Below are 13,520 nucleotides of genomic sequence, written 5' to 3' on the forward strand. Positions count from 1 at the left end.
CCTTCCCTTCAAACTCCAAGGACAGCAGTAGCTTAACAAGAAGTTTCCCTGATCACATAAACGCCATACACAGTCACAGCGCTCTTTCTTGTCTGACATGTCTTCTGTAGAGTTTCATGCTTGTGAAATGTTGGTGCAAAGTTGGCTTGAAACCACGATACTTTCAAATGCGTTTAGCCCTTTTAAAATGCTGAGGCCCCCTTTCTCCTTTCTGTTTTGGTTTGTCTGTTTTGCCAGAACTGTCTCTATCAAGAGTCTGTAGACTGATTTGGATAGATTCCTTAAAATCTGAAATCCTCTGGTCTTTGGCCTCTTGCTATACTTCAGGTAGCCTTGTGTACCATGTGGGCTTACATTTACCTCTTTGCTCTGCCTCTCTTTTTCACTTCACGATGATGTGGGTTACGATGCTTCATCTCCCTCTTAAAAGCAGCCTTTTGATAAACTACCACCAGCGGTCAGCATGGGAGGTCAGACCTGGAGCAGGTATCTGGACTTAACTCCCAGAGGGCAGTGACAGTAAAGGCTTAGACTTCTGAGTTCTATTGCTTGTGGCTATTAGTGTGTAGATCCTCCTTTTCATTAAGGAGTGGGTGATCACCGGCAAGTTGGCTTGGCTGTCTGCTAGTTTGTTCTTTGGAGGTAATCTTGCCTGTTTGTAAATCCCTTTGAGAGCTTGAAGGGATTAGTACATTTCCTCCAAAACTCAAGCAAGAAACGGTCCGTTCTTCCTGACAGGTGTTAACTGTTTCCACCTTTTTTCCCTTTTCCATCCTCTCTAACCACCTCTGAACCGACCGGCCTCTAGGGGGATGTCTGGATCTGCATGGAGCTCATGGACACGTCCCTAGATAAATTCTACAAACAAGTGATTGATAAAGGCCAAACAATTCCAGAGGACATCTTAGGGAAAATAGCAGTTTCTGTGAGTACATCATGAACCCTACTTCAAGGAGCATGTGAGGAGTCTGGGCCTTATGTGTCCTTGTACCCCCAGTATGGGCAAACACTACCTGGACCATAGCTCCCATCCCGTACGTGTCTGTTGAAGGCATGAGTACATCTGTGGATGGATCAACTAATGCTTTCCTTTCTGGGCATTATGTAAAAGAATCTACTCCTGACTTGGTTGGGTAAACTCTCAGTTAAAGTGCCTCTAAGCAGTACATTCATCTGTTACGACCACGTTCCTGGTGTCACTGTCCTGATATTAGTTGCTTTTGATTTTCATTTGTAGAGTTTTAAATGTTTTCTTAGGATCAACAGGCATAGGAGGAAGCAGAAGAAAATGAAATGAAGGGCTGCTCCCTTTATGGTTCCTGAGGCCCAGGAGGGTGGAGAGAAAAAAATGCTGGAGGCCAAATGAAAATCAAAATGTATGAGTGAGACATCCTCTCTGCTATGGGGTATAGTCCTCTCTGGTGTGCGGAATCCAATTTGTATGACTTCCTGTGTATTTTGCTGGATAGGAACACCACTATCTGAGAAGATACTTCTCCTTGTGACCTTAAGCCAGGGATGATAAACCTGGATATGCTTAACATTCAGTTTCTTTCCAGTGATGGGGGGAATAAACCCACCTTGTGTTTCTCTTGCAGATTGTAAAAGCATTAGAACATTTACACAGTAAGCTCTCTGTCATTCATCGAGGTAAGTATCCATGGAGCTGCCTTGGCTGTTCCTTTTATCAATTTTATTTCTTTTACCTGAGTTTTATCTTTTTTTTTTCCTCCCCAGTGGATGGAATTGAGTCAGGCAAGAGAACGGAGGGGCTTTCCTTTGGGACTGGATAGCAAATCATATACAAGTAGCTGTTCTTTAACTTGTCTGAGGGCATCAGAAGACGTGGGCTTTATATTAAAACTTGAATATAAAATGCCTGTTACGAAGCAGAGCTGTGGTATTACCCATTGAGAACTTTAGAGAATAGGATAAAAATTCACCTAGTATTGGCCGTCACTCGAGAGCTTGTTAGAAAAGCAGAACCGTGGGTCCCAAGACCAACTGAATCAGAATCTGCACTTTAACAAGATTCCCAGGTGATTCTTGTGCACATGAAAGTGGTATAAAGCACAGCCCTTTCAGACAGCAGGAGTCAGGATAAGATGAAAAAATTGGAAGATATGGCTCTTCCTCTTCTCCCTCCTTCCTTTTCTCCCTTTCTGTTATCTTTTCATCCATCCATCCATCCATCCATCCACACATCCATTCTTTCTTACATCTTTCTTCCATGCCTTCAACCATCTGTATACCTTTTGTAATCATTGTCCAACATTTACACAGCACTATGTTTACACAGCACTACAATAGATGCCCTGACAGGTATCTGAGAAGAAAATATATTCTTATTCAAATTCTACATAGGGATTCTTGATAGGGAAATAAGACAAATATATAACAAACACCTGGGGGAAAAACCACATTAGAAATATGAATGTACCACATATGGAAGTAGTAGAGGTAGAATACAAAACAAGGAAATGATTAGTACTGGGTGACCATAGTCAAGGAAAGCTTCTTGGAAGAGATATGTTTAATCAGGTCTCCGAAAAACTTTATGGAAAGTACTGATCGCTAATAGGGTATTGTGATTTGATAATTCTTACACTCTCTGAGCCTGAAAGTAATGTAAGATGCTTCAAACAGTATGCCTATTATGATTGTTATTATTATTATTATTCATTGTTATCATTAAAAATGGGGAAAATATGGAGGAAGAGGAAAAGAAGAAAGTGGGAAGGAATTCAGATAGGAGGAAGAATGTGGATTATCCACAAATGTGAAACTGACTTTTAAAGGCTTATTTCAAAATTATAAAATATTTCATTCATAGTAGAGAATGTTTATAAAGTATAAAAAATAATAAAATGAAATTTGTATATCTGCTGTTTAGTTTAAGGGAAAAATTATAAAGGATAGTTTTTAAAGTTCTTAGAATAACTTTTTTCTTTTGAGTACATGCCCTTTGTGAAGAGTGTCACTAGGGAAAAAATTAACTGTCATTTCTAATTCCATTATCGAGACATAACAATGGTCCATCTATTTGGGGAGTGCGTTAGCTCTCTCGAGACTGAAGGGTTCATTTAAGAACTGCAGAATGAAACCTCTTTATCCACATGTATATTCTGTGACCTGCCTCCTGGTCTGGAATATCTGGGTTTATGATGAGTTAACACCTTGTGACCTCTGACACACTTCTGGCAGAAGCATCCATCAAAACTGGTTGCTTTGATCGTATTTGGTGTATTGTTATGTCACAGTCTGCCTTTTCATTCCACTAAATGCGCAACAGATCATTATGAACCGGGCTTTTAAAACACTCTTTTACTGTCACGAGAACACTTAGCATGAGCTCTACCCTCATAACAAATTCTAAGGGGCACAATATAGAATTGCTCATCACAGGGGCAATGTTGTAACGGCCGATCTCTAGAACTTATTCATCTAACATAACAGAGATGATTGGCCCATGGGGCTAGGCGTTTGATTCAATCATCAATTTTTAAGTTCTTACTGCATGTACGAGGGCAATGAAAATGAGAAATTAGATAGAGGAAACAGTTTTTTCCATTGATGGATTCCCAATCTGACAAGAAGGACACAACGTGAAATAGAACAGGGGTCCCCAACCCCCGGGCTTTGGACTTGTACCGGTCCGCGGTGCGTTAGGAACCGGGCCGCACAGCAGGAGGTCATCAGTGGGCGAGCGAGCGAAGCTTCATCTGCCGCTCCCCATCGCTCCCCACGGCTCGCATTACGGCCTGAACCATCCCCGCCCACCGCCATCCCCCCCCGTGGAAAAACTGTCTTCCACGAAACCGGTCCCTGGTGCCAAAAGGGTTGGAGACCACTGAAATAGAAAGCAGACTACTAACCCAAGATTCAGTAGAACAAGAATTAATGACATAAGACTGAATGAACTAATGAAAAACATTTTTGTGACTATTCATTTTGAATACTGTTGATATCATTTTATGGTCTATCTTCCATGTATATAAGAATGTCCTTTCTCTTTCTTCCTAAGCTTTCCATAATCCAAATCAACTTAGTAAATTCTACTTTTGTAAATTGAAATAAAACATTTGAAAATGATTAAAAAAAAGAAAAGGAAGAATATCAAGTTGATTTTTTCCCCCTTTTCTTAGCTTTGATGTTTTTCTTTTTTTAAAAAAAAAATTATTTTATGTTGGAGTATAGTTGATTTACAATGTTGTATCACAGGGGTGGCGGTTACTTCTGCACTGGGTCTTGAGGAGAAAGTGAAGGGGAAGGAGGAAGGGAGGTTCCGGGGCCCCTGGTGGTAGAGGGATGCTGCTACCACCCTGGGCTCCTGACTGTTCTTGCTTTCAGATGTCAAGCCTTCCAATGTGCTCATCAACACCCTGGGCCAGGTGAAGATGTGCGATTTTGGGATCAGCGGCTACCTTGTTGACTCTGTCGCTAAAACTATTGATGCAGGATGCAAACCGTACATGGCTGTGAGTACAGCAGCTGGGGGTAGCATCGAGAATGTAATTGCCTTCAAACCATGCCAGGAAATAGGAAAGGGACGGCCAGGGAGGGAAAACAGAGATGTGCCTAAGATGCAAGAAATATTCTGCATCTTCTTTTTTCTTAGTATTTCCTGTCTGAAATACTGAATCCCTTGCTTCATATGTATTCTTTAAAAAAAAAAAAAAAATCAGGTAAAGGGGACTTCCCCGGCAGTCCAGTGGTTAAGACTCCACACTTCCAATGCATGGGGTGCGGGTTTGATCCCTGGTTGGGGAACTAAGATCCCACATGCTGTTCGGTGTGGCCAAAAAAACAAAATAAAAAACCTTACACAATGTTATATGTCAAGTATATCTCAATAAAGCTGGAAAAATAAAATAAAATAAAAAAATATGCAATGAATTACGTTGCCTATGTTTCTACAAATTACTCTTTTAAAAAAATCAGGCAAAGAGGTATATTCTTTGAAAAAGCAGGTGGGTAATACATAGAGCCCACACAATTTTCCACACTGTGTTGCAGGGAAGTGCTGCCTTGTTTGTTGAGAACAGAACAGAAAAAAATTTAAATTCCCCAAACAAGTCAGTTAAGTTAGTCCTGAAGGAACCTCATAGCTATGAAGGTTCATTGTCATTAGCAGAGACCTTGGGACTCCCTTTAACTTATGGGACTTCTACTGTAAATATTCTACTTGGAAATGAACTTGCTCTTGGAATTTGAAAGCTTTCTGTCCATGTTTAGCTAAAAGTTGTTGAGGTCTATTAACACCAGACAGTAGCCCAGTGACTCTGGTTGACTCTTTTTACTGAGTTCTGGACCGTTGGTCTTTTAAACAAGGAAACTTCTAGGCTGACAAAGTAATTTTATAATGTATATCATGTTCTTCATAAGGCAGAATTGAAATTGCTTTTGAATTGAGAGGGGACTTTGATCCATTATTGTCTCCAGTAAAAGGCATGTGGAGAATGAGGAAAATCCCATGGAGACGCTGTTATTTATTGCAGTTAGTGAGCCTCTTGGCCTGGGAGGTATGTTAACAGCTCACAGCAACTCACTGGGCAGCTGGGGACACTCCCACCCCTGAGCCTTTATGGAGCCAAGAACGTCGTCTCAGTTGTCTTTTTCTGTCTCCTTTCCAGCCCGAGCGAATAAACCCCGAGCTCAACCAGAAGGGATACAGCGTGAAGTCCGACATTTGGAGTCTGGGCATCACCATGGTAGTGTATGATAATCATCGCGGACCAGGGTGTTCGGGGCATGAAGCTGAAATGGGGTGGGCCTGGAGAACAAGAGGCAGATGCCTGAGACACTGGTCTGAGAGAGCAGGAGATTTGGAGCGACCATTGTGTGCAGTGTGGTGTAGCAGAAATACTGAACTGGGATTGGACAAAACCCAGTTCTCTTGATTCTACTTCCAAGTAGTTGTGTGCCCCTGATTCACTGATGGAATCACACAGACTGTCTCACTGTCCTCATCTGTAAAATGAGAGGGTCTGACTACCGTTCCGGATAGTTTTCTTTATGGTTTAAAATTAAATTATTCTAATCAAGGCATGCAGAAGCTTAAGCTACTCAAAGAGCGCTAATGTGTGTGGACCCTGATAGAGCTTTTTTTTTTTTTCAATTTTTATCTTATATTGGAGCATAGTTGATTAACAATGTTGTGTTAGTTTCATGTGTACAGCAAAGTGGTTCAGTTACACATGTATCTATTCTTTTTCAAATTATTTTCCCATTTAGGTTATTACAGAATACTGAGCAGAGTTCCCTGTGCTATACAGCAGGTCCTTGTTGGTTATCTATTTTAAATATAGTAGTGTGTACATGTCAACCCCAAACTCCAAATCTATCCCCCGCCCAGACCCTGATAGAGCTTTGTTATCCAGGACATGGGCTCAGCTTCCCAGAATATGGTTATGACAGAAGTCTTGGCTGTTGAGTACAGGTATAGCCCAAACACATAATAGCGCATAGGATTATTTCCTCAGGCACAGCCCTAAAAGTACACAGTGAGTGCCTGATTTGTAACTTTGCTGATTATAAATTTTCAGTGTATCACCGAGGTCTGGAATGATCCACGGTGGTCCTGTTTCCTTCCCAGACACAGCAGCTGATTAAATCCTGTGAGTTATTTCACATCCCTGCCCAGAAAGCACGTGATCTTGTCACAGCAAAGTGGCCTTTACTCAAGTCCAAAAAAAGATCAGTCATTTGGTCCTAGTTTTTTTTTTTTTTTTTTAATTCTAGCATACGCCCAGCAGATGGCAGCAGATGTACAGCTCTGTAAGAGTCTTAGGGCGAGAATTACTTTTTAGACTCAACATTTGAAAACCTGGTCGCTTTACATCCTGAAGTTTCATACTGCTGGCTTACAATTTTATGAAGTGCCATCCCGGGTTTTAGGGAGGACCCAGTTTTAAGTAGGCTTAAGTGGCTGTCTCCGGTACGACGTTACCTGAAAACCCCTAGCACTAGGACTTGGAGGAAAACTGCTAGAGAACACAGCGTTAGTTTCCCCCCCACACAGTTCACTCGATGGTCACCATCGTGCCTCCCTCTGGCTCTCCTGGAGCGAGTGGATTCCCTAGCGGACCCCCTCTGTACCAATCAGCCCCGTGTAAGCGCCTGTCTCCTTGTGTCCCTCCCCCCTCTAGATCGAGCTGGCCATCCTTCGGTTTCCCTATGACTCGTGGGGAACCCCTTTTCAGCAGCTCAAACAGGTGGTGGAGGAGCCGTCGCCACAACTCCCCGCAGACGAGTTCTCCGACGAGTTTGCCGACTTCACCTCGAAGTGGTAAGAGAGCCCATCTCAGAGGCCAGCGTGAAGGGGCAGAGGAGTTCTCGTGACCTCCCCGTCGCTTGAACCCGCGATGCACACATCCGTCCCCAGAGCACTGGCGGTGCCTGTCCTTGCTGCTGAGCAAGAAAGACGGCTCTGCCCCTCCCGCGCTGAGCTCAGAGCCAAGGAGGGGGTGCCCACAGTCAGTCAGTCTAGGCCATACTGCGAGTCCAGACATAGAGACACGCACAGGGTATTCGGGGAGAGCAGAGGACAGCACTGGGTTGAGTTTCTGGAGGAAATAAATGCTGGGCTGGGACCCTGTGAGGTACGTCCAAGCGAAAGGGAAACAGGGGAGGAAGAGGTATTCCAGGCAGAAGGGACAGCGTGCATCATATCGCAAAAGGGAGAAACTCTTTTATGGGAGTTTTAAGCCATGCGATGTTGACCAGAGCATAAGGAGAAAGGTGGGTGGACCCACCGGAGGATTAGGGATGCAGAGTAGGTACGACACACAGAACGACCCTGGATAGAAGACAGAGGCTACTTTCAGAGCCTTCCTTAGGCACCTAGAAGTCTTACAAAGTAGTTCTAGTGTCTGTAGGCTGATTCTTACAGAACACTTGCTAACTTACGGATACGCTTGCCCATAAGCGTACAGTGGACAGTACTGGGCGGTGGGGGGGTCTGAGAAGGGAAAAAAAAAAGTTGGAAGGAACCGTGCTAATGCTGTAAACTTTGTTTCCATGGAAATTGACAGTGGAATTGAGGAAACCTGGAGAGGGGATTGTTTTCTCCAGAAAATCTAGTGATTTCTGTCTGCGTAGGGACCATGGTGCTTGGCATGCTTTGATACTAATGATCATCGCAAGCGATGCTGGAAAGAGGCGGCTGCGTTGGAGCCCAGGTGGCTTTCTGGGCGCCTCCGGAGCAGATGAGCCCTGGAGGAAGGGACTCAGAGGTGGCGAGGCGCCCAGCTGTGATCCTCAGAGAGGAGCAGTCTGGCCACTGGCTGCTAAGGAAGGGGCTGGGGTTCTGAAGGCTGTTTGAGAGTCTGGCTTCGTCAAGGTTATCGTTCCTTGGCCTCCACGCCCTTTGGAAGAAGCCTCCTGAATACGGCTTTTATTAGGAAACATGAGTAAGACCAAGCAGCTGCCTATTGCTTATGAAACTAAGGCCTCTAGACTTTCCATCAGCTCTAAGCCCATGTCACCCCGGGTACTTTTCCCTAAGGATGTATGCGGCTGAGGGGCCATTGTTTGTTTCCGGTGTAGCTCTGGCTGAATGGCCAGAGGGGGCTGTAGGACAGTGTGCTGCTGGGTCCTCCGAATACGTGCATCCTCTGGGCCCTGGGGATGCATCATCCTCTCTGCTCTCCTTGCCTGAGTATGCCGGGAGTGGTGGCACACCTGCCAGGCTGAGACGGCTTCCGGATTTTGCCTTCTGCTTTTGAGAACTTGGTGTTTGTTTTCCTTATCCTCAAATGTTTAAAGGTCGCCTAGGAAAACGGATTGAGTCATCCTGGATAGTTCACACTGATAGTTTTCAAGAAGGGTGATAATGGAGAAGGACCTTCTGTAAGGAAGCCTTTTCAAGCTCTCTACTTTATAAGCTGTCTCCCACCTGGCCCCCTTTCCCAAGATTCTGGTAGCTTCAGGAAACCTTGCTAAGAACAAGGCTGGTGTGAAAAGTCTGAGAAAGCCACGTTGCCTGTTGTGAACCAGCAGTTTCATCTGATAGTTCTCAACTCTGGCTGCTCGTTTCTGAGATGTGCCATCACCTAGGCCTTGGCCTCAGAGACTCTGATCTAATTGGCCTGGGGAGCGTCCTGAATATCAGTCCTGTTCAAACGTTCTCAAATCATTCTACTCTAGGGCTGCAGTGAGAACCCATGATTTACATCTGTGCTCTAGGGACCCGTTATTAACTGCTTCCTATTCAGAAAGCTCCTTTTCATCTGCAATTTATTGAAAAATGGTTGGATTACTTTTTCTTTTACCAGTTTTCTTCTCTTACTTAGAACTTCCCCTAAAGAGTCAGAGTGTTAAAGCTTTTTACAGATATTTTAAAAACGAAAGCTTTGGAAAACATACATGTTTTCTAATTTCAACGTACGTACACATTTGTGGGAACTGCAGATACCTGTACTGCTGCTCTTTATATAGCGACCGCCCTGGCCCACCCTCCCCGCCACGGAACATGAGAGTGTCTTCATGGCCACCCCGCTGAGGTCTCTGTTCCCCTCTCGTTTTCTCTCATTTTCAGTCCCAGCTACTATGGTTCATTAATCTAAAAATTTTGAGCCACAGACATTTTCCAGCTTTCTCGGAATTGTTAATTCTGTTAATACTGCTGATTCTTTGTCATTTCATTTGCACTTAAGTCAGCCAGTCTAGCTTGTTTATGGGCTTACTTAAAATAATAATAATAATAATAATAATTGAAACAAAACTCAAATCGCTTTAACTTTGAAGTTGTCAAAGAATAAATTCTTCCTCAGACTTTTGAGTGTGGTAGCTCCTGTAGAATCTGATACCTAAGATCAATTGTATAAAATAGTCATTTTTGTTGGTATGAGAATTGAGAAGTTGAAAGGGAGCATTAATTCTGAATTTTATGAGCATTCCTACTTATCCTCAGTTGGATTTTTTAGGAGTCCCAGGCTCTCCTGTTTCAGATGCCAGGTGCATTGTTTTTTGCCTACTATAAACCACCAATGTATTTTCTTTGATACCCCCTTAGTGTGAACATTGTTTTGAAGTCAACTGAGTTGGGAAAGTTGTCTAATACTTCAAAAAAGAGTATTAATTTTTTGGGGGATTTTATGAATGGCTTAGATCTTTATGGAAGCAATTTTATTTTTCACATGTATTAGCATACAGATACGCACCTGCCCACAATAGCAGTCTAGGTATTCACTTGTTTTATTACTGACAGTTTTAAGTTTGATTTGGGGCTGGGTGGAAAGAATGGAAAAATGATCATTACCTAAAAAACACCTCTTTTATTTCTTGATGAAAGAAAGATGTAGCCTATGAGTGTTATCTACCTTTTATACCTGGTTCCTCCATTTTCCTGTGTATTTTTGAGGCACATCTTCATGAAAGGACCCCTTTTTGAGTGACCTCTGTGTGTTTTTTGTATTTTTATGATATAGTCAGGCTATGATCCTTCAGGACTTCTCAAAAAGTCCAACTCTTTGTGGAAAGTGGGGAAGAAGGACTACAGATTTGGACAGTGAAAAACTTAATCTCAAATTTTGAGAAAGATGCATCTGTGTTTTTATTTCCTACGTCTGTCTTTGGGTTAAATGCAGAACTAGAAGAAAAAGGGTGCATTACTCACGGCTTAGGTGACCTGTCAGGGTATCTGTGACCGTCCGTGGGAAGCATCCACCGTAAGCATCTGATGACGTCGCAGTGCTGCTGCAGCCGTGCACCTTCACCCAGGGCATCAACTTGGTAGTCACTTTCCTCTGGTCACTGCTGGTCAGTTGACAGTAAAGTGTGGTTTGCTGGGTGGAGTAGAGGCATTTACTGGCTATCACTGTCGTATCCAAAGTTATGATATGATAGAGCCCAGAGATCCGGCTGGTATCTTTCCTTTGTAGCAGCATCAGAGAAACGTTATCCTCTGGGTTGGGGTAAGGGGTGTAGGGAGGAGAGAAAAGAAAAGAAAAGAAAGTTAAGGCAGTTACTCCTTATGAACTTAAGAAAACAACAACAGCAACGATACCTTACAAACCCCTCCTTTCTGTACTGATTTTGAAATAGGACCAGCGAATGACATTTTCTTCCTCTTTTTCCCCTACACCTGGCTTTCTTATCTTAGGGCTTTTGAAGAGTTCCTGGAGCCAGGGAGGCTCAACATCTAGGCCTTGTTTTGGGATTCAGGGTAGAGAAATCGAAAAGCCTTACATTCTAGTCCTACAGAAGGTTTCACAACTGACCTTCTCCAGAAAATGGAATCTTGGCAGGCTTACAGTTTTTCACCATAACCTCTTTCGATAGGTTATAGGCATGGGGACTGAGGGAAGGTCATTGGGGACCAGCTCTGCAAAGGGCCCAAACAGCCTGACTTCCTTCTTGCTGTGCCTTTAGGCCTATTTAAGAGCTCAGCGCCCAGCCCACCAGCCCGATGTCCATCGAAGATGGTTAGAGGCCCACCTAGATGTTGATACTGTGTGAACTAGTATAAAAGAGACACAATCAAATATAGTTCCTGACTTGTTCAGGAAGGACAGGAAAAAGAGGCACTGGATATTTATTTAGCTTATGACAAATGTATGGTTCGGGAGGCGCATTGTGTTTTTATTCTGTGGACACACCAAAGAGCCCTTCTTGGAAACAGTCAGGGGGAATTCAAATATGCAGAAATCCTCTGGTCAGCACAAACTTCAAGCTAGCAATTCTCAAGGCGGCACAAAGCTGTTTTTTAGTGTCAGCTACGGTCAGGAGTGTGTGTTGTGGCATTTGGAAGAGGAATTAGGGTAGTTAGCTAATTGCACGCTTGAAAATGACAAGCCACTTGAAAATCAAAAGTCTGACTCAAATCCAAAAAGAAATTGGTGTAGCTTTGAACTCCACAGTTGTTATTTTGTACTGAATTTCAAGCACTTCCTATTAAACATGGAAAATTTGCTTTTTTTCCTAACCTTATCCTGAGTATTTTGCTATTCTTAGCCCATGTTTTGAAGTGTTCTTGATTTAAAAGATGGAGAGAATGGGTTATATCAGTTATATTAATTCAATAAACAGCCTTGGTTTGCTGTGTATATATTTTCCAACAGTACTCTGCAGTATTGCTTGTGGTACATTCTGAGATTTCTAATCAGAGGCCATAAGTCAAGAAATAGTCCATTGACAGCGATCTCTGAGGTTTTAGGAATTCTTAACGCTTTATGACGGTCAACTTGGGGTATTTTCCCTACATTTCCTTTATACAAAAAAATCTGGAGAAATTTTCATAAACTGTTCCACAAGTGAAAAGATAAGACATCCTGACTTAAAATGACCTCTCCTTAAAAATATAAGTATTTAATTTCTTCTACGTGATGAGAAGAGAGAGTATCATTTCATTATGTACTAAATAGAAGGTCAAAAATCAGCTATATCACAAAGAACTCAGGTTGGTAAAAGAGGGCACTGTTTGAATTATTTGAGAGGCAAGCTTTTCTTTCTATCATTTCCTTGGTTCAGGGTTGACCAGTGAGAGGTGGGAATGGAAAGCTGGGATGTGGTCTTCAAGGAGACTTTTTCAGAGTCTGTGTAGATTTAGGGTTTGATGCTTGACTAATGGTCCATCTAAATAGGACACTTGAAATCAACCACTTGACTACTGAGTGTGGATTTAAGGAAAAGCATGTGTGCTTTTCCTTACTGATTTTAGGAAGATAAATTGTTCAGATTATAGAGAAGACTTTCTGGTTCTTGATTTGATTTGAACAATAGCCGAAATTCAGGGCTTTTGTACGTGAGTCTGTTTGCTTTTTTTCCTAGGGTCTCTGTGCAAGTCAGCCACGCTCCTGGGATCACATTTCTTCCGTGTTTCTTTCTAGATGAACTAGCTCTTGAACTTAGAAAGAAAGACTTTTGTTTCCTGGGGTGGAAGGCAGGGAGGGGAGGTAGACATGAGGATATGCCCAAATGAGAGATGAACCAGCTGGAGATGACTGTAAGCCAACTTCATTTCAGAGGAGGAGCTAGAGGGGGCAGCGAGGAGGAATGCCCTAGGACACACGGCCCAGGGTTTCCCGACCTCGGCACTGGTGACACTTTGGACTGGATCATCCTTTATCGTTGGGTGTCCTGTGCATCATGGGGTGTGTGGCAGCATCCTTGGCCTCTACCTATTAGTACCAATAACCGCCCCCCCCCCCACCAGCTGCATCAACCAGAAGTGCCTCCAGACATTGCCGCATGTCCCCTGGAGGGCAAAACCACCTGCAGTTGAGAACCACCAACAGAGCCTTTTAGAATCTCGGGATATAGGTGCACATGGCGTCATCAGGGGGAGCTACAAGGTCTTTCATTTCACTCAGGCACATCTTCCCATGTCAACCCAGCTGTGACAGTTGATAAGTCCTCTTCCTAATTCGCTCTTATTTTTATCCTCAGTTGAGATGAAACTTTCTCTCTTAGGTTGTCTGGGCTGTGAGGTCACTAGGGTCCTAGATCTGCCCTCAGTTCCAGGTTGAAACTTCTGTCCTCACATCTACCTGTACCCTGTCTCAGGTTCCCTGGCTTCT

The 13,520-nt window shown here is 43.2% G+C and overlaps 1 protein-coding gene across 5 annotated transcripts in view; it reads left to right on the top strand.

Moving 5' to 3' along the window:
* The window catches only part of MAP2K6 (mitogen-activated protein kinase kinase 6), a 134,904-nt gene that overhangs the window by 101,868 nt on the left and 19,516 nt on the right, over positions 1 to 13,520 (top strand). For all 5 annotated transcript variants that reach the window (XM_082370487.1, XM_082370488.1, XM_082370489.1 and 2 more), the window contains 5 exons: positions 809 to 925; positions 1,599 to 1,650; positions 4,351 to 4,478; positions 5,634 to 5,711; positions 7,149 to 7,288. In XM_082370487.1, the coding sequence (XP_082226613.1) occupies positions 809 to 925; positions 1,599 to 1,650; positions 4,351 to 4,478; positions 5,634 to 5,711; positions 7,149 to 7,288 (515 nt within the window). The remainder of the gene's footprint in view (positions 1 to 808; positions 926 to 1,598; positions 1,651 to 4,350; positions 4,479 to 5,633; positions 5,712 to 7,148; positions 7,289 to 13,520) is intronic.

Source organism: Balaenoptera borealis, assembly GCF_965194805.1.
Source record: "Balaenoptera borealis genome assembly, chromosome: 20".
NCBI lineage: Eukaryota > Metazoa > Chordata > Mammalia > Artiodactyla > Balaenopteridae > Balaenoptera > Balaenoptera borealis.